The sequence below is a fragment of the Dermochelys coriacea genome, chromosome 15, assembly GCF_009764565.3.
Source record: "Dermochelys coriacea isolate rDerCor1 chromosome 15, rDerCor1.pri.v4, whole genome shotgun sequence".
In the NCBI taxonomy this organism is placed as follows: Eukaryota; Metazoa; Chordata; order Testudines; family Dermochelyidae; genus Dermochelys; species Dermochelys coriacea.
In genome coordinates, this window is record NC_050082.1 from 7,652,094 (window position 1) to 7,679,641 (window position 27,548).

Sequence of the window (27,548 nt, forward strand, 5' to 3'; positions counted from 1 at the left end):
TTCAGCAGTGTGTCAATTAAACTTGCTCAGAGCAAGTCTAATTAACATACTGCTGAAAACAGCTGAGAGTGCAGGAGAACTGCCTGCACTAGGATTCCACACTACCAACAGCTGTGCAACTGAACTGATGTAGACATTTTTGTCAAACTTCTCTAGTATAGACAAGACTTAAGATGGTGGCTATAACACTATCATGTAACTTATTAAAGGGACATCGTCAAATTAAAAGTCAAGCTTCCAGTATTGCCAATTTCAAAAGATCAAAAATCATGAGTTGGACACGCCCATGAGATTGGCCCAAAAATCATGACTTTCTTAAAAAAAGATTATATTCTGTTTTTCAGGTCAGCCTCTTGATTTTTGAACAGCCCATGCCCAGGGTGTGTGCATGTGACTATTAGTGTTGCCCACTCTCTCACATACTCAATAAGGTGATTTTTGGCCCCTGCTGCAGGAGCTCTCACCCCCATGTCTGCCTGGCTCCTGCCCAGCAATTAACCCTTTTCTCCAGCCCCCCATCAGTTCTGTCCCTGTTCAACCCTCCTCAATTCAGCCCCCACTCAGTTCAGCCCCATCAATTCAACTCCCACACTCCATCGACCCCCACTGCCCTCAGTTCACCCTCTCAGTACTTACCCCATCTGTTCAGAATCCACCGTCAATACAGTCCCCCCATCCCATCAGCCCTCACCCTCCTCACTTCAGCCTCTCTGTAGTAGCCTCACCTCTGCTTAGGGGTTCTTTACCCTCTCCTACTTCCCAGGCTGGCGGGGGAGCACCGTCCAGTACTGACAGCTGGAACTAGGGCCAGATTTACACCTTATGTCCTCCTAGGCACAGCATCTTCAGCATCCCCCTCCCCCACCTACAGCTGACCTTCATGTTGCACGCAGTATTGGAGAGGTAAGGCTAGAATGCTGGTGCCCCAGGCATGTGCCTATTGTGCCTAACTGGAAATCTGGCCCTGGCGGGAGCTCCAGCCACGCCTGGGGCAGCTGACAGGATTTCTAAATAAAATTAAGCCTCACTTTTAGACCTCTCAAACGTCAGGGTTTTTCCCCCCACGTTGATTCAATTCCTTATTTGAGGGTTGGCCCTCCCCTTTTTTACATCTCAGATGAAGTTTCTCTACCCTGCTTGGGAGTAACCATGCTGTCTCTTTCCCCCACTTTCTAGTTTGATAGCTTTGTTTATCTGATACGGAAAGGAATTCTCATTGTCTTTCAAATTACTTTGGAATCAACTGCCTGGTGGAGAAACCACATTCCTTTGACTAGGATGGGGTAACTCCTGTTGGACTAGAAACACATTTGTGCCAGGGCTGAAAAAAATAATCCTACATTTGAGAATTCAATGGCACGATCATGAATGAGGCCTAAATTTACTCAGAAATCGTGGCTCTTGTGATCAATTCGTGAGAGTTGGCATTCCAGCTGAAAATACTTTACCTATAAACGTTACAAGTAACACCTAAAATCAGAGTAATTGAATGAGATCGGCAAAAAAAAAGCTCTCCTTCTCCCTGAGCCCGAAATATGCTGATACAAATTTCTGTAGAATGCGAAAAGTATACTCCATTTCTCTGTTTTTCCTGCATAGTGAGTTTCGTTTGTTCTTTGCAAGGATCCTTCACACGATAACACAGAACAGAAAAAAAAATATTTTAAAAATAGGACACTGTAGTTGTAAAGCCAAAAAAATGGCAGATGGAGAAGTCAATAAAGTATTTAAAACCCTATAACTTTTTCAAGTTTATTAGATTTCCTTCAAAAACATTTCAGATATAGTAATCCTAAGTATTACTTGCAATGACAGATTAAAAAAAAATCAGGCAAACGTATATTTTCTTTTTCAAATTCAAAGCACATCTTTAATTTTGGACTGCTATCACGTCTCTGTAACACAGGACCTAATTTATGGGAAAGTCTCAGATACTAATCTGAGGGTATGTCTAACCTAGAAATACTGCAGCTAAGCCACTGTAGGGCGGTAGTGTAGGCATTACACTCTCCAAGATTTGTCTGTTGACGTAGCACTGTCTACACTAGGGCTCTAGCAAGGTCAACCTAACTTTCAAGTGTAATCCAGTCCTAAGTGTACCCAAGCAGTAGAGCTTTATTTTAGTGGCTTTTTAAGAGAATCAAATCACTAGCATTACATAGTGAAAAATTGTTTCGGCCCTTATCCTGCAAACACACACAGGCTAAACTTTTCTTCTACATGAAGTTAAGCAAGTGCACAAATATTTGCAGGACTGAGATCTAACACAGGCATTTTTAGAGAAATAAGTAGCCACAGGTCAAACTGTGGCCAAAATTTAGGTTTTATATTAAAAAAGACGGGTGGGAGAGATTTCCCCTTTTAATTCCAATAGAACGGGTTGTTTATTTTTTAAAAAGGAAATACATATTCTCCTGTAGTAGTGTTAACAATTCAAACACAGCAATGCTGGGCGAGAGCATGACAAATTGACTAGAAACTAGTTTCATTTCTATTTCTAACCAATTTGTCTATTTTCATTGTCCAGGTATAGAGAAGTAAAAAAAAAAAAAGAAGTAAAGTACATCTTAAGAAGTAAACAAATAACACAAAGAATTAAAAGTGAATTGGGTTTTTTATTGTTTTAAATGACAAAATGTATTATTATATCACAAGTAATGAAATCAGTCCTTTCAATTTAGTGGAGGACCATGGAAATTCAGTAGTTTGTATGCCAGTCCACAAATCAAGAGAAGACTGTCTGTACTGTTCTAGAGAAATGAAAGCAGCAGCAATGAGATGGGGAAGAAAAGCAAAGACAAAGTGCATGTTTGCACTTCTAAATATTGCTAGCTACAATAATGGACCATGCTTGTATTGCTGCTGCTGGCACAAAATGATTCCTTCCCCCCCTGCCCCAAGCATGGATTCTTTTACATATACTACAGCTGTGTAAGGATGTTCCTGTGAAACCGAAATAAAGCTAGAAGTGATGTGAGGATAAACTTGAATAAAGTCAAGTACTTTACTGTTTGGACTCATGAGGGTTTTTTACATGTTTTTTAATGACTTGGGCAGACATTTATAGGGCCAAAGTAATGTAATATCAGGTTATCTCTTGGTATTTCCATTATATAGGTACTAAAATAGCACAAGATGACCAGATGTGGAATTTTTCAGACCCTTAAAGATCTTTCCGAATCATTTTAAAACACATAAAAGATAACCAAAAGTAAAAATAACTCAAAATACCAACACAAATACTATACACACCCTGCACATAACTCTCTCATATATCATGTTTCTACAGCTAAAGCTGAAGAACAGCTCTGTGTAAGCTTGAAAGCTCATCTCCCTCACCAACAGAAGTTGGTCTAATAAAAGTTATTACCTCACCCATCCTCTCTTTCTACAGCTAAATTGTTTTGTTGTGTTTTGATGTGGCTTATCTGCTGTGAAATATACTGGGTCAGATTTAAAGAGGTGGATTTTGATAGAAATACAATATAGCATACAAATACTTAGGCTTGATTTACACCTAAAACTGGTCAACCTAGGTTATCAGTCAGGGCTATGAAAAATTCACATCCCTGAGATACGTAGTTAAGCCAACATAAGCCCCAGGATAGACTCCACTAGGCCAACGGAAGACCTAGATACTGTGTCTTGAGTGGGGCAGATTACTACAACATCAGAAACACCCCTTCCATCATTGTACCAATGTCTACACTGCAGTAGTGCACCTATGCTACTGTAGTGCTTATAGTGTAGCCATACACTTAGTTCTTGCTTTCTTAATGTTGAAAGATTTTGACATTCCAGGTTTCTACAGTATTAGGCAAATCCTGCCAAACACAGGTGTGGAGGTTCCCAGATGCATCAGAGCTGGCCTGGTTCCACTGTGAAGAGGGCAGATTTTCAAAAATGCAGATTCACAGGGGTTCTCTGTTTCACACTTGGTCTCTCTTTAAGGAAGAGTAGGAGACAGGACAAGTGATTCCACCAGCCATTCCCACCTTTTTCCCCTCTCAAAGTTGCACAGGCAGTAGGATCAAATAGCAAAGACTGAAGTAGTGTTCAGAGAGTGGATCCACTGTCATTCTTAGCCCTAAACTGAGGATGCTTGCCCATGCACAGTTTCCTAGTGCTCAGCTCAGTTCTCAAGATAGGTTTGGTCCCCAAAAGAGATGTTTTAGGATAAGGATTTTTGCAAATTTTTCTAAATGGTTCCTTAACATCCTTAGTGTTGCTTTATGTAGCTGAATGAAACACTTGAATGGAAAACACTTTCTCTTACCTTTCCAGCAGGTTGTGGATTGCTTTGAAGAGCAATGTCCTACACTCATAGGAAAGCCCATTCTCCCACAGTCCTTCCTCCACCACTGTAAAAATATGCAAAATGTCAGAATGTTATCCATGTTGGGGGAGGTTTAGACTATTCAAACAAACATATTACTCCAGCAATCAGAATTTTTAAAGAGTAGTTCATTTCTTGAAACTATATGCATTACCACATACATTAATAAACATAGCTTAGGTTTAATCTTTATAACTTTGTAGATACTGACAGAAAATAAGAAGTTAGGGAAAACGTATTAACCAAATATTTATAAACAATATATAACTAATATTACAGCATGAATCTTTATTTCTCTTTTCAGAGTAGCAGCCGTGTTAGTCTGTTTTCGCAAAAAGAAAAGGAGTACTTGTGGCACCTTAGAGACTAACAAATTTATTAGAGCATAAGCTTTCGTTATGCTCTAATAAATTTGTTAGTCTCTAAGGTGCCACAAGTACTCCTTTTCTTATTTCTCTTTGGCATCGCTGTTTCATACCTCCTTCAAACATGTCTAGACAGTGTTTCCCTGGAACAAATGGCTATGGCGTATGCATCTTAGCAGTTACAATTATGTCAGTAAACTCAGGTTAATTACCAATCAAATTACTTAAATTATCAAAAAAATAGTCTTATTCTACAATTCACCCCTGCTTTACTTGCTTCAATACTTTGTGGTATAGCACCGATACTTACTAAGTACACAATCAAATGATAAAACATAACTAGACTGTCACACTGCAGTCATAAAATGAAGACGCTGATGCCATCACCCAGACATAAGGCACAGTAGGAAACAGGTCTCTCTATTCTGTTTTCGGTCCTAGCAAGGTAATCAAGCAATGCTGAAGATTGTGTGTGTCTCCTATAGGTCTTTGGCAGCTTAAAAGATTTTCAGTTCACCTTTAATGGAGTTGATACATTCTCACATGGATTTGTTTTCCTATATTCTTCTCTGTACCAGAAATATTACCAGACAACTTGTTTTTAATTCCAAAAATTAAACTAAAATTAAAGAGATTAAATAATGCATCTGTACATTATAGAAATTTCCCCATCAGCTAGATATGTTTTGTAGCATAGATGCAGAAGCTTTGCAGCTCCAGGCTTATTTGTATCTCTGTGCCCAAATGGTTTACCCTTGTAATAAAAAATACAAAGGATTGTAATATATAACTGCCATTTGTGTACAATCTAATTTTCATTCTTTGAAAGTGACTAAAAGGTCACCAATGAGTAATAACTGCCTGCTAGAGAATAAGCACTGGCTAATTTGCTTTAAATTCTATCCATTGTTCTAAGCCCTATTTAACAGCAATATACTATGCAGACCTGTTTTGATGTACAGGCAGATTTAAAATCCACAGCTGATTAATAAATTAACGTCTTTATATTTCTGAGAAATGTATTTTTAGGTCCTTGTGGTTGTGGACACTGTGGTTTAGGACACCAAAATTGTCAGTGAAGCTCTCAAGGCATACGGAGAAGCTTTAAAGTCCTTTGTGATGGCGTCCACAATCTTCTTGTCTGGACAGTATTTTGGGAAGAAATCATCCTCGACAGGAATTGCATGCCCTTTGCCAGGATGCCACGATTGCATCAACCTTAGAAAGGGAGAATCTCTGAATTGTAGCACTCTGTGAATTCAGGGCTGCCAAATGAGACTTTCTTCAACAGGAGTTTCTCAATTTTCTATTAAGACTCACATGAAGTAAAAATGTAGAAGAATGGTTGTTTTGGTTTTGAAAGGGAGATATCTATGCTTCCATTTGATTTGCTCTTTCACTCACTGGCTGGATCTTGATAGTAAATACAACATACCTCCCCCTAAAATTTCAAAACACATCAAGGAAAAGACCACTCCAGCTTCTCCAAGTCAGGGTTAAAAAAATTCCAAAGTCCAGGGCCCCCATTCTTCGGGAACAGAAGCTCAAAGAAAAGGAGGATCTGTATGATTGTTTTTTCCCTCCCTATCCCCTTTTCTTTGAGCCATTTTTGACTATTTTTCTTTTGTTTTGAGTTTTAGACACAGGTTTCTCATTTTAGTTAGAGCTCCCTTTTGGGTTTTGGAGAGGAAGCATCTTATAGAGCCATCTACTCCTTATCCTCTGACATGCAATAGGGAAAGAAATGCAATAGGGAAAAATACATTCCTGTAAGAACGAGCATCCTCTTATGGGGAAGAGGAGTTAGAAAATATGACAAATGCCTTTCCAGATGGCTATTACCTACTTTAAATGGAGTTCTTCAAGATGCGGGTGGGTGGGTGGACATATATCCCACTTCTGGGACACATGCATCTCATATGCTCAAGATCATAATCTTTTGGCCAGCAGTGTCTGCTGGGACTGCACATGTTCCCTGAATGTCCTCATGCTCCCAAAGCAAGGGCATATAAGGCAGATTGACTCAGCCACCACCCAGATCCTTCTCAACCACAGAATCCCAAAGTTATAGGACTCTGGAGAAAAGGGGAAGGAGGGTGCACCATGGAATCACATATACGGACAACACATCTTGAAGAACTCTCCTTTCTTCTTTGAATGCTTGTCCAATATATATTTCACTCTTGTTGTCTCACAAGATCCAATCTGAGGAGATGAGAAATCAGAGCATAAGTAAACTTAGAAGTCTGAACATTCATATATACCTTATATGTGACCCCCAGAAGCAACTGGGATCAGAATTTGGCTTGATGTTTCAATTTGCAGAAAATTCTTAAAGGGAAGATATATTTATCAAATCTGGCCTACCAAAAGTGACTTTAAATAAACAAACAAACAAACAAACAGCATAAAATAAAAACATGTGAAACTACTGGAACTTATCCTATCCAACTTTTACAACGTACATATATCTACTTAGAGAAAATGATTAAATTGTTCCTGTTAGAGAGTTTGTATTTTTATGTTCAACTTTAATTTTCAGATCAATTTTAAGTATTACGATGGAGCTAGAAGAGAGTCTCAAATCAATAGAACATATTATGTAACCTTGCAAATTGTGGCCACTGAAGTTAATGCTGTTTTTCTAACATCAATATGATATTGTAACAAATTAAGTAGGTAACGAAGGATATTAGTTCACCTGATAGAGACTTAAAATGAAACCAACCAAAACAGATATAATACTACAACCCAAAACAATACAAATTAATCAAACATTTACAACATTATACCACCGAATTATATCACTATATTTTGATGTACCCATGCTTACTACTGTTTTGTTAAATGCTCCATGTGACTCAATCACATTTGAAATTATATTCTACTGTTATTTAACATAACTGTCACACCAAGAGGGGAAGGACGGCCAGCGATTAGGGCAGTAGCATAAATGTTGGAACACCCAGCTTCAATCCCTGCTCCAGAACAGATTTACTTGAAGACCTCGTGCAAATCATTAGCCTCTCCATTGCTTAGCTCCCCATCTCACATGGGTATTATGAGGATAAATACATAAAAGATTGTAAATTTGAGATCTACTGATGAAAAGGTGCTATACAAGAGCTATGTATTATTACTATATTTGACTTCACTCTTTCCAAAAAGGCAAGATCACCAACATATTAGAACCCACATTTAAATGAAAGCAGCAATTCAAAATTTTAGGTGTTAATCCTGACAGAATTTAGTGAGAAATTAATACCCAAAGAAACTTAATATAGCGCTATTTGGCTTCTGTAGGATTTCAAGATGAATGCCAGGTCATATTAGAACTTCTTTTCATATGAATTCCTTCATATGGACACAGTACCAATCTTGGGCTAATTACCAAAACAAGAATTTTGGACTATATTTTCTGATGGGAAAACTCTTATAACTGGTTTTCATACTTTCAGTTGCAACTCCTTATTGAAGTCAATGGGTGTTTTGTCATTTACTTCAGGAGAAGCAATATCACGACCAAATGCTTTCAACTAACCAATGTATTTCTTAATAAAATTCTTATTTTCCTTACAGTCACATTAATATTATACAAAAACTTCTAAATAAATCCATTCTTCTGTTTTGCATTTTTCCTATATCCATGACATCCTTCACCCTTACAACTATTCCCTGACAAGACGGCTTTTTCTGTTTCCCAACTACATTTAATGCCATTGTAATTATCTTCGTTCTAATATCTGCTTACACTCCTCAAAATGGGTTTCAGAGTAGCAGCCGTGTTAGTCTGTATTCGCAAAAAGAAAAGGAGTACCCATGGCACCTTAGAGACTAACAAATTTATTAGAGCATAAGCTTTCGTGAGCTACAGCTCACTTCATCGGATGCATTTCCTCAAAATATTCATCTCCGATCGATGTAACGAGAGGAAAGTGAACATATGCACACATATGATAATAAAAATGGGAAGTTCAAATCCTACAGCAGAATTTCACTTCTGACTCTAATCTTCTGACACCTTACTCTATAACCATCATAACGTTTTAATCTACATAAGTGGAATGACATCTTGAAGTTATAACAACATGCCAGCATTGTGCAGTTCCTTGGTAAAATGCAGTTTGGGAAGCTTGTCAAAGCTTGAACTACAAAGTATTCTTTGCTATAACAGTGTACCAAGATTTCCGGTGATATTACAAGACTAAATTCAATCAGAATTTAAATTCATGGTGCCTTCTGTATGAGATAATTTATAAGTCTGGGAAGTTGAAAATAATCATTATAGTATTTCTGTCTACACAATTATTTGCAATAAATTTAGCACTCAGGTCTCCATCTGCCTTTCAACCCTGCTTGGAACTGTGTGGATGTATGCCATGTGATCCTCAATGCAGAATCCAGGCATTAATTGGTAATTTTCCCATAAATCAAATATTTATATTAAAAACCCTATCATTCTATTTTCAACAGCTTGGAAAATGTATTAAAAATGTACTGCTTTTTAGTCACTTTGTAAGATCAGATGTTAAAGTTAGGACAGTTTAAATAAATGATTTCAGCATCAGATTTATGTGATATGGATTGAAATGGTAAGTTTATTATTTAATATCCTAGTATGTTTTATTTTTTAACTTAAAATACTAATTTCTTTCAAGTTTGTATATCTCAGTAACTCTCTGAAGAAGCAACCCTTGTTTAAAATAAAATGATCTAAAAGCTTCAGGGAAAAAATCAACATGGTAAAATATCAAAGAAGCAAATACTTCAGTAAGTCTATGTTTCTCAGCACAGACCTGGGAAAGACAAAGTATCTGTTCTTTCTCAACAACCAAACTGACATACTTTACTAAAAAGAAAGGAGTGAGTAGGTGATGGAGAAAGGAAGTTGTGCCTGTGTGTGGATTGTAAGGGTAGTGATACCTTTAAGTAATTCAGTCACCCACATTTTAATAATTCAGGTCATACTGCCTTATGCAGTTTAAAAGTGGAATTAATTTCAAAGAACACATATTTCCTCAGAGCTATGTTACATATTTCCTTTTAATGTATCATATTTCAGCAACAGCTCAAATGAACGTCTAGACATCAAAAACAGTCTTTACACCCACCTACTGCTTTTATACCTCAGGCATCAAAACTAATGAAACCTATTATCCAGAACACTGAGTTCGGTAACCACATTGGCCACTGCAAATATGAAAAAACTCTCTGGGACAGGACTAGTTATTCAACCATTAAAATTACTGAAAATCAATTTCTTGCTGCACACTGTAGAAATACTGATAGATTAAAGCAGGACACATGGGACAAGAAGATTATTTCCAGAGAAGATTACTATGTCAAACTGCTAAAGAGTGGGTTATTTTGCAACTAGGGTTCATATGTACTATAGTGTATGTTCCTTTTTACTCTTTGATATCCAGCCTCCTCTTTTACCACGTATGATGAGGAACGTTATTTTAAAATGTAGCTACATTTAAAAAAAAATCAAATGACTTCACAGAACAAAAATCAGAAATTCAATTACTATAGTAGAACCTCAGTTACAAACACCACAAGAATGAAGATAGTTCATAACTCTGAAATGTTCATAAATCTGAACAAAATGTTATGGTGGTTCTTTTAAAAGTTTACAACTTTTGACTTAATACAGCTTTGAAAATTAACTATGCAAAAGAAAAAATGCTGCTTTCCCTTTATTTTTTTTAGTAGTTTATGTTTAATACAGTACTCTGCTTTTTTTTTTTTTTTTTTTTTGGTATCTGCTGCTGCCTGATTGTGTACTTCTGGTTCCAAATGAGGTGTGTGATTGACTGATCAATTCTACTAGAAAAGTAAGCATTTAATTTTTCATTTTATTTTTTATGAAATGTGCCAATTTATGAAACAATATTTCAAAGATAAATGGATCCTTATGAATTATCAACTTTTCCTAAAGATTGACTTGAAAAAAAGAGAAAAAGCAGTGCCATGCTACATTAGTTCTGAAATACTGTATCATAGCCATAAAAAATCAAATTAAATGCAATGGTACTGACTGATCACTATTATGCTGCCATCGATCACCTTGTAAAATCTGTGTTTTAAGTCATTAGTGACTAAATGGACTTATTACGTATGTCAAATTCAGCTCACTTAGAGCTCTAATTTCCTTGCACTGCTTGTGGTTATAAGGAAATTTTGCTTTGCGTACCTTCACAGTACCGAGAACATATTTTAACTCTCCTTCCTCCCCAGTCAGCTCATGAGTCAAGTAGGAGCCATGACAGAAAAAATATTTACCAAAATGCTCTAGTCGTTCTGACCTATTTGCAAATAGAGGTGATGTGAGGCACTGAGAATATACAGTGCACACATAGTAACATTTCACAATTTTAACAGTGTAATGTCTTCCTAAGGTATCTTTAACAGCATGAGTCCTGCACCAGTTCCAGGGAAATCGGAATTTTAATTAAGTCTTCTGCACAGTATTGCTGTTCACACATGACCTGAGTTAGCATTTCAATAGAACACAATTTTCTACCTAAAGCCTGTAAACTTTCAAATAAAGGATACTATAAAACCAAAAAGGTCACACCATTGGATAAATCAAATAAGGCAGTCAAAAGGCAACAGCTGCTGAATATTGCTACCTTAATTGTTGTGCATTGACACAGAAATCAGCATAATAGCTGTTGACTTGAGAAACAGACCTTCCTAAAGTATTTGCACTTAACTGGCATTTGTATTATTAACATTGTGTAAAATATTACTGTTATAGTGTCTTCACAATCTCTATAAACCAAAAGTAACACTGACAAAATTCTACTTGGCATACCCCTGGGCACGCACGCACACCATTTTTCACTAAGCAAAATAACCAATTTTACAGAGCTATATTAAATTTCAAAAACATTTTAATGGCTATGGTTAACTAAACAATGCATTAAAAGATTCTAGAAATGTTTCCGATCAACACGTCTACTCAATTTTTAACTCGGATTTTTTACTTTGAAAAATTCCAGAGCTTCAAGGATAACTTGTGTACATCTCCAAAAACAAAATAAATGTCTAAAAAATCAGTTTAAACAAAAGTTTTGTGGAAAAGAAGAGCTTTAAGTTTATTTTCCATTGAGTTATACAACGTTAGGTAATCCAGAACCATGAGTGACTTATTGGCATATATAAATACTTAAACTATTTTATTTGGTGGAACGTATTGCATTTGTGCCAAACACCTTTATAGCTAAAAAAATTTTCCATGCGAAAAAGTAAGAAAAAACTAAGCTCGCTCTCTCTTCTTTTCAGTATGGAGTAGAAGAAATATGAGGTTTCTAATGGCAACCACTTACAGTTATTTTATGACCATCTGGAATATCCCATGTAGTATGAAACATAGTATCAGACTCCAAAAACATTCTGTTTTTATATTGTGGCAACTGAAATTTGGCAGAAATTTCCTAATTTAGTATCTACTTTTTTCTGCCTCATTATTTTATTTACAATAACTTTCATTTTAAAAGGTATTTTATTGCTTATTGACAGTGGCAGTACCTGTAGGGAATCACCAGAGTCAGCCTGCCCTAAGATAGACTGGACTACACCATTAAAAAGCAAGGGAGATGGGGGGAAATTTAAAAACCTATAGAAGGTAGAGGAACAGAGATCCCTCTCTCCTCTGCAAAGAGTACTTTTTTATTATTTTCTCTATAGAGTTTTGAGGGGTAGTACACTTTTCCTAAATTTTTAGCTTCTCTCTCTCTCTCACCTCTGGCGGGTTTAGCCCTCCTCAAGTAACTGATACAAGCAGACTACAACCTATAAACTAGAATATTGAAATCAGCAGCCAAGAAATTAAAAGAAAACAAGAATTTGGAAGGGAAAAAACATTTTATTCTTTAAAAGTTTGATTCCTTTTCCCCTAACCTTCCATATTTTTCTTTGATATTTTCAGTAAGTTGGCTTCAGGCTCTAAGTAGCCTCTATTCAAGCCTCTGACTAGACCAAGTGGCTGCAGCAAAGTCCCCAATTCCTGCCTCCTTTATTTTCTTCATATTTCAAAGAGATCAATTACTCAATCACATCCCCATCACTACAGCTTTGATCTGTACATGCACAGTGAATGAAAAAAGAGTGAGAATGCTGAATTTCACATTTTCCCCATAAAATCTATGTGACATATAAGCTTTTGATGGTCAATATCTGATGTTACAGATTATGTAACCATGTCCTTCTAACAGCAAATTCAGACATCATCAGAGGCAAGCAAAGAAGAATTACTCTTTGAAAAAAGTGTGTATCCACACTCACCCACATTAGGAAAGCAAAATAAATTGTAATAATTTACTTCACTTGTAGTTTGCAGCATTGTTATAGCCGTGACAGTACCAAGATGTGAGAGACACAAGATAGGTGAAGTAATATCTTTTTATTGGACCAGCTTCTGTTGGTGGAAGGTACAAGAGCTTTCAAGATGCACAGAACTCTTCTTCAGGTACTTTTGTACCTTCCACCAACAGAAGTTGATCCAATAAAATATATTATTTCACATACCTTGTATCTCTTACTAAGTATGTAAGAGAGACATGGCGAGTAAGGTAATAGCTTTTATTGGATCAACTTCCGTTGGTGAGAGAGAGAAGCTTTCGAGTCACACAGAGTACTTCTTCAGGTCTTCCCTCTCTCACCAACAGAAGTTGGTCCTCACCCATTTTATTTCTCTAATGTCCTGCAACTGACACGGCTACAACTACACTGTATACAAAGTACGCAAGAATTCTTTGTTATCAGTTTTAATACCAACAGGTTATTTTGGCAGCCTATGTTGGTATATTCTCTTTCTTCTCTTCACTTTTCAGACACAAGTTTGTTTTAAAACAAAACAAACAAAAAAACCAACCATTTTTAAACTGAAATTCTGACATGACAAGCCCCTGAAAAGCCTTTTACTCTCAACTCAAACAGTTGTCTGTCACTACTATTGCAGCAATGGTGAGTAATCCCTGCAGCTGTACTGGTTGAAATGCAGCTGTCTCATTAGCATTCCCTCCCCACCCCCCACTCATCCAGCATTTCTGTGCTTGCTACAATAATCTTAAAGAGCATTTTACAGGAGGCTTAGCCCTGGCTAAGGGCACTCTGCGGCATGACCGAGAGAACATGGAAACACGATTCATTAGACACGCCTGGAGTGATAACAATAGAGCTGTTTCTTGCTGCCTTTCATTCTTTACATTGCACTGAGACTAATGCATTCTCGTTACACAACAAGCATATTTGTAGACAGGAAAAAACTGTAATCACCTTTGATTGAGAGAGAACATTTTTACTCTATAAGATACTTGTGGGCCACCATTTTTTTAACTGACATGTTAAAATTGTAGATGTTGCATTTACATAAAATCCACCAATCTCAGAATCTATTTTTATGCTTATTTAATGCAACGTTTTTGTCATATAATTGTTATTGGTTTTCATCTCGCTAAATATTGAAGGTTATCTTTTGTTTTGTTTTGTGACCATAAAGAACCTGACTTCTTTTATTTCTCCTCCTGTCACTTGTCTTTTGTCATATCCATTCTGCAATCTACATTTCCCACTCTGTAGTGTTCATTTGGCCTTTTCTCTTCTTCATCCATTTTTACTGCAAAATAATGTTTTAGAATTATAAAATTACAGTTTTGAGCAGAAAACCTGCTTTCTATTTTAAATTATTTGAAATTTTATTCCCTGAGAAAATATAATTTTGATTAAAAACAGAAAAATAGAAAAATAATTGTTTTATATCAGACTTCCATTTCAACAAATTCCCTTTACCCACTGCAATTGGTGAAGTTTAGGTTAGTATCACCTCTATAGGGTTTAAATTTGAAACCAAACCATAAATCTGACTACACAGACAACATTCTAGATCAGTTTTCTTTTGGTTACTCTTTTGAAATGTTTCAATCTCAGACAAGAATTGGTAAAATAACTGATTTGGTTATTTTCAACTGATACAAAAATGAAATAAATTTCCAAAATGTTACTGTTTTCATTAGTACTATGGAAGGACTACAATGTCCACATAATTAGCATGAAAAGCAATCAGTTCCAATATTTTATTGGCTTTTTCTATATCACACTGTAGGAATTTACTGTAGTAGTTTACATAAAGAATGAGTTACAAATGTAGTTGCAGCAATCTACTCTCAGCAAGATTTACTAAAATTATTAAAAACAACTCCACATACAGGATCAACATAAGAGTGGAAAGGTTAACTATAACTAAAATTTGACTCAAACCTTGTTGTTAAAAACTGTTTTGTTTTGATTGACAAAGTTAACCAATAAACTTTATAAAATTAAGTTTTAATGTCATGCTTTTAAAACATTTTATTAGGATCAGCTATAATGCTACACCATCACTGAAGTGTTCTCAAGGTCAAACTGATAGCTTGCATTTGAGGTATACTGTGTTCCAAAAACAACAGTATATTTTGGACTTGCAGTTTTGCTCCTATATTACTGAAAAAATTCAAATGTACTTTTATTTTTTTGTTTACAAACAGCTGAAATAATGGAAAATAAAAACTGATTATTTTACAAAAGATTGTTTTTTAAACCTGTGACAATTTGGCTAAAATGCTATGACCTCCATCTTTGCATATGCATCCTCTCTGAGGCTACAGCGGACATACCTAACCACTATTACAGAAAAGTGAAGGCTTTTGCTTTAGAGACATCCTTTTTTATTTTTATTGTATTGATTTAGTTCTTTATTGTATGCTATACCTCCCTGAGAAGCAGGAAAAAGACTATTTTGTGTTTTTACTTTTGGCACATATTGATTTTAGTTTGCCTGTACTTGAATGCTATTGAAAGTGAAATAATTGTTGTTGTTGAACAACAACATATACTATGCTTTTTCCAATAAAGAGACATCTCTGACAGTATTTTGGTTAATTACTGCTGCAGAACCAACAGAGGGAGCTACAAATAATTGTTTTTGTGACACTATGGAAGAAAGTGATTTTTGTTGGTTTTTAAAAAATGTCATATAGGGCTGTAGATTTTAAAAATAAAAGTAAAAATCAGAAGACTTTCCATATTCAATTATAAATGCATTAAAGATAGGCCAAACTGTAAACATGAAAACCTCAACTGTATCTTTTTAAATAAAAGTTTACCCACTGTAAGAAATATTTTTATCAATAAGCAATAACTACTTCTGAAAGGGTAGACTATTCAGAAAGTGTCCAATATTCAATTTGTAGAATGACTGCTCAAAAAGAGGGCTAGAAAATGCAAGGTAGAGTAGAAGACTTTGGATGTAAACTGAACCTTGAAATAGAGAAATATCTATCCAATGATTTCTGACTTTGGGACCCTATTTCACAAATTTGCATTCTTAATTTCCTACCTTTACTGAGCACCTACTGAGTCTCAAATCTCATGTTTAACCATGATCCCATACAGAAAAGAATCTGTGTCCACTGAGGGAGCTCTTACTGTTTATTATGCAATCATGTACTCCTGGGGGCGTTCTGCACCAAAAAATTAAAAATGCTACATACAATATTTTTAAATTCTACAAATTTTGTGTGTCAAAATAACACTATATAATCACATCAGTTTCAATTATTTTGGTAATTTATTTCAAAATACCTGTTAGCAAGTATGTCTGTAACAATACAGACACACACAAAAATTCTCCTAGGATTAGAGAGTTAAAAAAAACCCTATGACACCCCAATTCCTGTTTCTCTGCCCCCTTTCCCTCCCAGAGCCCAGATGTGCCCCCCACCACCACCAATAGACCCAAATCCTCTCTCCCCTAGAGCCCAGCCATGGGGCCCCCATGGGCCAGATATCTGCACACACACCCCAAAGCCAAGTTGCGGGGCCTCCCTTGCTTAGATACCTGCACCCCTTCCCCTCCCAGAACCCAGCTGCGGGGCCCCCTTGTCCAGATACCTGCACTTCCTTCCCTCCCCACCCAGATACCCGCACTTCCTCCTCCCCCAGCGCCCAGCTATGGCCCATCCAGCCCAGACACCTCCCTCCCTCCCTCCCGCAGAGCCCATAGATCCAGAGAGAGAATCAGACTGATGCTCGGTCCCAGGCATGCACAGAGGGTTGTTTTTTTGTTTTTGTTTTTTTTGAAAGTCATCCATTTCTCAGAAAACCACTAACCATTTCATGACATCTTATTCTAAAACAACGTATAAAATCCTCATTCTCAGACTGACACCTAGACATTTTTCATATTTAAAATTCCATTTTCAGTTTGGACTGTAAAGGGATATTGTTAGGTAGGTCAGGTGTCAAAATGATAGATTTAGAGGCGGAGAGGAGCATGGAAAAAAATTTTAAAAACCTTAATCACTGCAGCATTGTGCTAATACATAAGAAACAGAAATTAAAAACTAACTATAAATAAGGCTGTGATTTAGTCACGGAGGTCAGGGAAGTCATGGATTCCGTGACTTCCAAAGATCTCCATGACTTTAGTCAGTCCCAGCTGGGAGAACCAGCAGCAGGTGGATCCACCACCGCTCCCGGCCACCAAGGGCAGCAGGGGGGCCCCAATAGCTCTCCGCCTCCGTGGGTGGTAGAGGGGAACCCAGAGTTTGGAGCTTCTAGTGGAGGAGGACCCTGGAGGTCCCAGCCCACCTGCAGCTGCCCAGGCTCCTCATTTTATCATGGATATTGTTAGTAAAAATCAAGGGACAGGTCACAGACTTCCGTGAATTTTTCATTATTGCCTGTGACCTGTCCATGACTTTTACTAAAAATATCTGTGACAAAATCTTAGCCTTAGTTATGAACAAAACTGAAATGGATGAGATCTCTTTACTGTCCAAGATAAATGAAAGAGTAACCCTGTGGAATAAACTGAAAAAGCTAATTAAATCTTGAAAATGTTGTCTGTTGTAATATAAATCTTATTCGTTACACAGGTTAAGAAACAGACATTTTTAAAATATATGATTATTAACCTATTTAATTACACATTGCATATTTTAAACTAATAATTGTATACTAACTAATATGTGCAACCTGCAGGTATACAAAAGAAAGACCTTAGCTGTCAAGCAGAAGGACCTATCTGCAGAAATCTTTGCAAAGACTTAATTGAAATCAGAGCTGACACTGTGATTCCTCCAATCTTAGTATGGCCCTAAGCTGAAACCCTTGTTCTGGCTGACCATGCAGCCCATGTCACCATGCATTAGTTTCAGATAACACTCTGCCAACAATGAAGTGTCTCGTCCTTTGTGCTTGCCTAAGGCCAAAGCATTCTTTCACTTATAGCCAAGCCAACTTCATTGGGCACTCCTAAACTTTTTCAACAAGGTTCAGAAACTGACTTACTATGACAGGGGATCCTTGGGATCATTATCAACTACACAGAAAACACATTTGTCTGTACCTTTCTACTGACATCTAGATACTATACTGGTCAACAAAAAATTTTTCTCAAAGATTTTACTGTTAAAAAATTATAAACACATACAAATGGAGTATCGAAAAACCTTCTTTGCAAGCCTTATCAAAAGTAGTTATCAAATATAATTAATAGATTGGTGATTTTTGTTAACAAATATTTTTAATTGTCATTTATTCTTGGTTGGACTTAGGGGGAAAAGAACCCTTTAATGAATTTACCATCTGTAAAAGGCCTTTCCTTTGACACAGAGACAAAGGGTCAAATGTATGCCCAGTATAACTCAACTGACATTAACAATGGAATCATAAAAAGAATTAATTTGCCCCCAAATCTCAACATACTAAACAAAAATAAAAAAAAAACCAAAAACATAAAAATTATCACAAATTAGTAAGCTCAAGATAGCTCTGTTAAACTACTGATGACTACATAAAATCTCTGGTTTAATCTCTCTGGATAGAATAGTCGAAATTATACTACCTATTTAGGGCATATAGCCCAGGGCCACAGACAAATGGATGAATTATTAGTGCACATCCAAAATGAGGAGACTTAAATTTCCTCTTTAAAGTTCCAGATATAAGGGAGCATCTTTAAGTGTAGCAGCAGACAACAGCTGAAAATTAACATAGCAAACCTTTTCTGCAAATTAAGTGCGCAGCTCTGTGTAGATCTTGAAATGGACTATCTAAATCAGGTGGGTAATAATAAGGAACTATAGTTAAGAATCTATCACCATTCCATTCCTAACTCCTTCTTTAATCAAAATATATTGAGGATGGCAAGAAAACAATAATTTAAAGAAATCCCATGAATTAAATAATGGGTAAACCTTTTTAAAATAAAAGATTTAAATAATAATTTGTAAGGTTACAAATCTATTGGTTTATAACCAAATCCCCATGTGCTTCACACCATAACGGACAAACTCTTCAGCAACATCTCTGGATTCTGTGGAACTGATGTCACATACTGGAAATTCGGTGTCAGTTTCATTTAAATTGTAAAAAGCAAGATTTTCATTAATTAAATTCAATAATCAGGGCAACAAAGTCTCAAACATTTTGCATAGCAGCCATGCATTTGGTAGACCTGTCCATACTCCCATGTCTCAGCAGGACGGTCCCCCATCCAGCTGAGCTCTGGGCAAGGCCACAGTCATTTACCCGCAGTTGCACCTTCTGGCCATTACAGGCTGCTGTAGCTCCTGCTAAGCTGTCCAGGAGGCACATCCTCTCACTACCCCCTGCTGGGTTCCAGACCAGGAGCAATCATCTGCGAGGCACTAGTGCTTGGGGTGGGAGTAGAAGGTGGTGAGGAGCCCAACATCTGCTGCAGACTCCCTCTTCAACACCCTCTAGTCAGGTCATCAAGTTCCCCACAGCCACATGACCATCCTCCTGCCCTCAAGAATCCCAGCAACCACCTAACCCCAAGCACCTCCTACTCCACATAGAAGCTGCCTTGCCTCCAAGCACTCACCTACCAATCAGGAGTTCCCTGCTCCCAGAACCTCAGCAGCTCCAGCATTTCTTACACCCCAGCATCAAACCAGCTATTGCCAGCTTCCCACTCAGACTCTCCATACAGCTATTTCCTTCAGACACACTTCAGCACCCTACCACCCCAGCTGGAGCTACCAAGGTTTGTGCATCTCCATGACCTTCCCCACACAGGGGTTCAGGGCAGCATGTGCTGAGTAAGTTTATGATTATATGCAAATTATTTAGAATACATGCAAATCAGCTCAGTAGTTATTTTATATACAAAAGCATTCATGAAACAAAACAAAGCTTGGTAGCTAGAATGTTATCAGTACCGTAACGTCATATGCTTACTTTTATGTTAAACTTGATTTATCTTCCACTGCCCCCACATCTCCATTTAAAATATAATACAATTTTTTGCACTGACAGAACATAACTGCGCTACAGAAATTGTCAGGGGAGAAGCTGGAGCATTTGGCCATGGAGGAGGAGTCACATGGGGGTTTTGTACAAGAATTGGATTGGAACTATGTGATAAACTCATTAACTTAATGTTTCTGCTAAAATAATCAGCAGCGCCTTAACACTGCTTATACGTAACCTACAATCTTTAGGGTTTAAAAGTAAAAAACCATTGAGATAAATGGGGCAGTTCATATCTCTCAATGTTATTATTTCAGGATGTCTGTAGACTCAGGAACATAACACTATACTGGCTTACATCTGGTTTATATTTACATTTCCAGTGCTGTCTTTGCAAACATAACAGCTAAGAGTTAATAAGAATGGGTGGGAAATTTTTCACTGACTTCAAAAGGCACAAAACGAGGTCAATGCAGAGAACCTCTGAAAGTTACACAGATTCCTCCCAGCTACCCACCCCCCATTAAAAGCTCAGTTAAAATTTATGAAAATTTACCGGTTAAATGACAATGCCCAAAACAAGTTTGCATTTGTTTCTTAAAGGGGCAGGAGAGGTAGAGATCCACCATAATGAAGAAACTATTTTATATACAGAAAACCACACAATACAAAATCATCACTGACTTGTTAAAAGCCATATATTTTTCACAACATAACGATCACAAATTTAACCTATATGGCCTTTGGAAATTCTGACTATATATGAAGCCTACAGTGGTTTTTATGAGTTTACAACTCCAGTACTCCTTTTATTTAAAAAGACTAATTGCATTCCTGTTTTTAACATTCTAGTTAATTATTTTGGATTAAACAAAGTAGATAAATGACAGTAACAGTGAATTATAAATTAGTATTTTTTCAGGGGATTTGGTAGACACAATAAACCACGGTAATGACCTCAAGAATTGATTATGATGTCTAAAGAATCCTGGATAGATTTTTATATACCTATACTTTCTTGACCTGTGATAGACAAGTGATGAAGTTACTTTCTTTACATGAGAATTACCCAGTTATTAATAAATACACATTAAAAAACCTTTATGATCAAGCTATGAAAAATATTTAAATAATTTCTGACTTCTGTATCACTTTTCAGTATTGAAAAGTGTAAGTTTCTGAATCTGAATCCTTCCTGTGCTAGCAGACCATGTAGGGAACAGCAAGATTCTTGTCTATTGAGGCTGCTCTATTTTGTCAAGTTCCTTAAGTTTTCCCTCTTCGAGTAGGATTCATAGGAGGAATTCTTTCAGTCGATACTTTTACATGTTCCTCCAGCTGCCTGTCTACTATGTCAGACGCTCTGGAACTTTCTGACAAATCATGCCATTTGTTATAGATTAATCTCAGTTAATATCTAGAATTTTCGAAGGCGTTCACTCTCAAAAGCATTTAAACTTGTCTACCCTTTGGTGGATTTTTTGCTTTCATATCTATATGTTAAGATAGAAATAACATGTGATTTGAAAATTCATAGTTTGCTCTTTAAATTGATTTTCAGTGATTGAATTGATTTTCAAACCTTGTTTAAGGTGATAAGTGCAGGTTTTGCAATGCCAATCTGTGACATTATTTCCTTCTGGACACCCCCATTGACTCGCATATTACTGTCAAGGTATGTAAATTGACTCGCTTCTTGTATTCCTTGGCCTTCAAAAGCAATGCTTGTGTTGGGAATTGCAGGGATTCTTACTAGATTTGTTTATTGACAATTGATTATTAACCCCATCTTTTTTGTGATGTTGGACAGTACTTGCATGTTGGTTGACCGATCTCTGAGAAGAGTTGCATTGTCAGCAAAATCTAGATCTTCTAGTATACTGTTGTTGAGCCATGCAATGCCCCATAATAAACCAAGTAGTTCTTAAAATTTGTATAAGGTTATGAAAATATTTAAATGATTTCTGCCTTCCATATCATTTTTCATTATTAGAAAGTATAAATTTACATTAACAAGCAAGCTAAGGAGTCATTAATATATTCATTCAAAATACAATAAAAAGATGACTACTCCTGCCTGTTGAAAACAAAGGGAGCCCATACTGAAAGGTAGTGAGGCAACAAGAGAGTAGGAATGCCTTGATGTGCTCAGCACCGAACATAGAAAATCTCCCTAAGCTCTCAACACACAGCAGAGAAGAAAAGGAGTACTTGTGGCACCTTAGAGACTAACAAATTTATTAGAGCATAAGCTTTCGTGAGCATTTTATTAAAATGCATCCGATGAAGTGAGCTGTAGCTCACGAAAGCTTATGCTCTAATAAATTTGTTAGTCTCTAAGGTGCCACAAGTACTCCTTTTCTTTTTGCGAATACAGACTAATACGGCTGCTACTCTGAACACAGCAGACACGGTAACTGACAAGGACTTTTGAGATGAGAGGAGGGGGAAAAAAAAAGAAGAAAAAGCTAAAAATGTTGTCATCCAGTGTGTGTGAAAGAAAGGTAAATAAAATCAAAGTGATGTAATCAACACACTATAGCTATTTTACCAAGTAATTATTATTAAAATAAGGTTAGGAAGACAAAGAAGTTTGTATTTTGATATCTAACCTAGTGCAGGACTTCTCAAGTGAAAGGTCACAAGCTGCAAGGGAGTCATGACAATTTTCAAAAAACTTTGGTAAAATGTTGCATTTAGAAACAATGCTGTCTGCAGTTCATATTCCCTTTTTAAAAAATGTTTTTAAAAGAATGAACATAAAAATATGATTTATTGAGATCATCTGCTCTTGCTGTTTCAGCTGCTCCAGAAGTCACATTCCTTGAGTGCAACATTATAATAACTGATACAGCAACTGTATATGATACCATAAACAGAGTTTTAACATAGAATCATAGAACTGGAAGGGGGCCTTGAGAGGCCAGCTAGTCAGTCTCCTGCACTCAAGGCAGGACTAAGTATTATCTAGACCATACCTTACAGGTGTTTGTCCAACCTGCTCTTAAAAATCCCCAATGATGAAGGTTCCACAACCTCCCTAGGCAATTTATTCCAGTGCTTAACCACTCTGACAGTTAGGAAGTTTTTCCTAATGTCCACCCTAAACTGCCCTTCCTGCAATTTAAGCCAATTGCTTCTTGTCCTATCTTCAGAGGTTAAGAACAATTTTTCTCCCTCTTCCTTGTAACTATCTTTTATGTACTTGAAAATTGTTATGTCCTCTCTCAGTCTTCTCTTCTCCAGACTAAACAAACCCAATTTTTTTCAATCTTCCTTCATTGGTCACGTTTTCTAGACCTTTAATCAATTTTGTTGCTCTTCTCTGGACTTTCTCCAATTTGTCCACATCTTTCCTGAAATATAGCGCCCAGAACTGGAGTAGAGCGGAAGAATTACTTCTCAGGTCTTGCTTACAATACTCCTGCTAATACATCCCAGAATGATGTTTGCTTTTTTTTGCAACAGCATTACACTGTTGACTCATATTTAGCTTCTGATCCACTATGACTCTCAGATCCCTTTCCGCAGTACTCCTTCCTAGGCAGTCATTTCCCATTTTGTATGTGTGCAACTAATTGTTCCTTCCTAAGTGGAGTACTTTGCATTTGTCCTTACTGAATTTCATACAATTTACTTCATACCATTTCTCCAGATCATTTTGAATTTTAATCCTATCCTCCAAAGCACTTGCAACCCCTCTCAGCTTGGTATCATCTGCAAACTTTTTAAGTTACTCTCGATGCCATTATCTAAATCACTGATGAAGATATTGAACAGAACCAAACCAGAATCAATCCCTGCGGGACCCCACTCATTATGCCCTTCCAGCATGACTGTGAACCACTGATAACTACAATCCGGGAACGGTTTTCCAACCAGTTATGCACCCACCTTATAGTAGCTCCATCTAAGTTGTATTTCCCTAGTTTGTTTATGAGAAGGTCATGCGAGACAGTATCAAAAGCCTCACTAAAGTCAAGATATACCACATCTACTGCTTCCTCCCTATCCACAAGGCTTGTTACCCTGTCAAAAGAAAGCTATCAGGTTGGTTTGACATAATTTGTTCTTGACAAATCCATTCTGACTGTTATTTATCACCTTATTATCTTCTAGGTGTTTGCAAACCGATTGCTTAATTATTTGCTCCATTATCTTTCCAGGTACAGCAGTTAAGCTGACTGGTCTGTAATTCCCCAGGTTGTCCTTATTTCCCTTTTTATAGATGGGCACTATATTTGCCCTTTTCCAGTCTTCTGAAATATCTCCTGTCTTCCATGACTTTTCAAAGATAATTGCTAATGGCTCAGTCAGCTCCTTGAGTATTCTAGGATGCATTTCATCTGGCTCTGATGATTTGAAGACATCTAACTTGTCTAACTCATTTTTGACTTGTTCTTTCCCTATTTTAGACTCTGATCATACCTCATTTTCACTGGCATTCACTATGTTTGATATCCATCACACGAGTCACCACTGAAAAGTGATTATTACCTGCAATTATAACCCTGTGCTATTTGATATATCATAGTATTTACTCAACTAAGTAGAGGAAAATGTTATAGTATTTCTGGTAACTCAGTGTGGTATTTATTGGTAACTACCTTATTAATGACAACAACTTTCAGGTTGGGAAGCCACAGAAACTACAAATGCACTCTTAAGGAAAGAGCCAATTTTTATGTACCTGACCTTCCTAATGGAAAAAAAAGTGTGAGGAATATTACAAAAAAAATAAAATCCAAGATAACAGAATTTTTTCTAAAGAGAACTTCTCTCCCAGCTCCCAGAAAGTTTTGGATGAAATGTCAGCAAGTCTGCAAGGTTGTGAGGAGAAATGACAAATGCCAGAAAACTCAAAGTTAGACTGACATTCTGTCACTACTTTCCTATGCTGTGTCTGTCTTGCTTTTCAAAGGAGCTACCACTGTCAGCTTCAGCTTTGAATTTTTTAGCTTTTGTTGAGTTGTCACAACTGGAAAATCATTTTTATTCTGTTGCGAACAAAACAATTTTCATTTTTAAATACCTTTTTAGAACAACACTACCACATATTAAAATAGGCAAAGACCCATTACCTGAAAGATACTATATCAGCAGTGCATGTGTGTTGTACATTGTCACCAATAGCTCATGAATATGTGCATGACAATTCACGGAAAGGCACAGACATTTGACCTGAACATATCAAACACTCTGAGCCCCTGTATGGTCCATTTAAGCTGGTGCAGTCAGCACCTTGCCACACAAAATATAAGGACTATTTCTTAGTATATACAAATGAATAGCATCAAGATAAGCACCATTATAATGTACCCAATTTTACTACTCTTGGAACTACTAAGCTCCTTGTTTTGATTATAGTACTTGATTCTTCTTCCCTTCTTCAGCCACTACAAAAACATCCAAACATTACTCCTAGGGGAATTCAGTGCTACTGCACACATGCATATTTAATGAGTCCGGCAGATTTCTAATTTTTTGTGCAGAAAAAAGCTTCTGCCAAAATGTTGTTGCAGTTCTGCCTGTTGCCCACCAAAGGGTGCTATGGTGCAAGAGAGCAGCAGCTCCCAGCAGAAAATAACTTCACAGAATCATAGAATATCAGGGTTGGAAGGGATCTCAGGAGGTCATCTAGTCCAACGCCCTGCTCAAAGCAGGACCAATCCCCAACTAAAGCATCCCAGCCAGGACTTTGTCAAGCCTGACCTTAAAAACTTCTAACGAAGGAGATTCCACCACCTCCCTAGGTAATGCATTCCACTGCTTCACTACCCTCCTAGTGAAAAAGGTTTTCCTAATATCCAACCTAAACCTCCCCCACTGCAACTTGAGACCATTACTCCTTGTTCTGTCATCTGCTACCACTGAGAACAGTCTAGACCCATCCTCTTTGGAACCCCCCTTCAGGTAGTTGAAAGCAGCTATCAAATCCCCCCTCATTCTTCTCTTCCGCAGACTAAACAATCCCAGTTCCCTCAGCCCCTCCTCATAAGTCATGTGTTCCAGTCCCCTAATCATTTTTGTTGCCCTCCGCTGGACACTTTCCAATTTTTCCATATCTTTCTTGTAGTGTGGGGTCCAAAACTGGACGTACTCCAATCAGGCCTCATCAATGTCGAATAGAGGGGAACGATCACATACCTCGATCTGCTGGCAATGCTCCTACTTATACAGCCCAAAATGCCGTTAGCCTTCTTGGCAACAAGGGCACACTGTTGACTCATATCCAGCTTCTCGTCCACTGTAACACCTAGGTCCTTTTCTGCAGAACTGCTGCCGAGCCATTCGGTCCCTAGTCTGTAGTGGTGCATGGGATTCTTCCATCCTAAGTGCAGGAATCTGCACTTGTCCTTGTTGAATCTCATAAGATTTCTTTGGCCCAATCCTCTAATTTGTCTAGGGCCCTCTGTGTCCTATCCCTACCCTCCAGCGTATCTACCACTCCCCCCAGTTTAGTATCATCTGCAAACTTGCTGAGGGTGCAATCCACACCATCCTTCAGAGTATTAATGAAGATATTGAACAAAACTGGCCCCAGGACCGACCCTTGGGGCACTCCGCTTGATACTGGCTGCCAGTTAGACATGGAGCCGTTGATCACTACTCCTGAGCCTGACGATCTAGCCAGCTTTCTATCCACCTTATAGTCCAGTTCTCTAGTTCTGCCTTTTGTCCACAAGAGGGCGCTGTGGCGACAGAACAAAGTTGCAGCTCCCCGCAGCTAGGGAGAGCGAGCTGCCTTTGCAGCGCTTGTCAGGCCCAGTCAGGAGACGGGCTTTGGAGTGTCGAGGCATGGGGGTCAGACAGGGACTCATAAGGGCTAGTGGGGGAGGACAGATTTGGGCAGGGGCTGAATGAGAGTGGAGGCACAGGGACATGGGAGGTGCAGACACACATGGGGATAGGTTTCAGAGTAGCAGCCGTGTTAGTCTGTATTCGCAAAAAGAAAAGGAGTACTTGTGGCACCTTAGAGACTAACAAATTTATTAGAGCATAAGCTTTCGTGAGCTACAGCTCACTTCATCGGATACATTTGGTGGAAAAAACAGAGGAGAGATTTATATACACACACAGAGAACATGAAACAATGGGTTTATCATACACACTGTAAGGAGAGTGATCACTTAAGATAAGCCATCACCAGCAGCAGGGGGAGAAAGGAGGAAAACCTTTCATGGTGACAAGCAAGGTAGGCTAATTCCAGCAGTTAACAAGAATATCAGAGGAACAGTGGGGGGTGGGGTGGGGGGGGAGAAATACCATGGGGAAATAGTTTTACTTTGTGTAATGACTCATCCATTCCCAGTCTCTATTCAAGCCTAAATTAATTGTATCCAGTTTGCAAATTAATTCCAATTCAGCAGTCTCTCGTTGGAGTCTGTTTTTGAAGCTTTTTTGTTGAAGAACAGCCACTCTTAGGTCTGTAATCGAGTGACCAGAGAGATTGAAGTTCTCCAACTGGTTTTTGAATGTTATAATTCTTGACGTCTGATTTGTGTCCATTCATTCTTTTACGTAGAGACTGTCCAGTTTGGCCAATGTACATGGCAGAGGGGCATTGCTGGCACATGATGACA

At 37.6% G+C, this 27,548-nt stretch overlaps 1 protein-coding gene across 4 annotated transcripts in view; it reads right to left on the reverse strand.

The window, feature by feature from the left end:
- MED13L (mediator complex subunit 13L) overlaps positions 1-27,548 on the reverse strand; it is a 415,135-nt gene that overhangs the window by 206,537 nt on the left and 181,050 nt on the right. For all 4 annotated transcript variants that reach the window (XM_038373355.2, XM_038373354.2, XM_043497783.1 and 1 more), the window contains exon 3: positions 4,277-4,361. In XM_038373355.2, the coding sequence (XP_038229283.1) occupies positions 4,277-4,361 (85 nt within the window). The remainder of the gene's footprint in view (positions 1-4,276; positions 4,362-27,548) is intronic.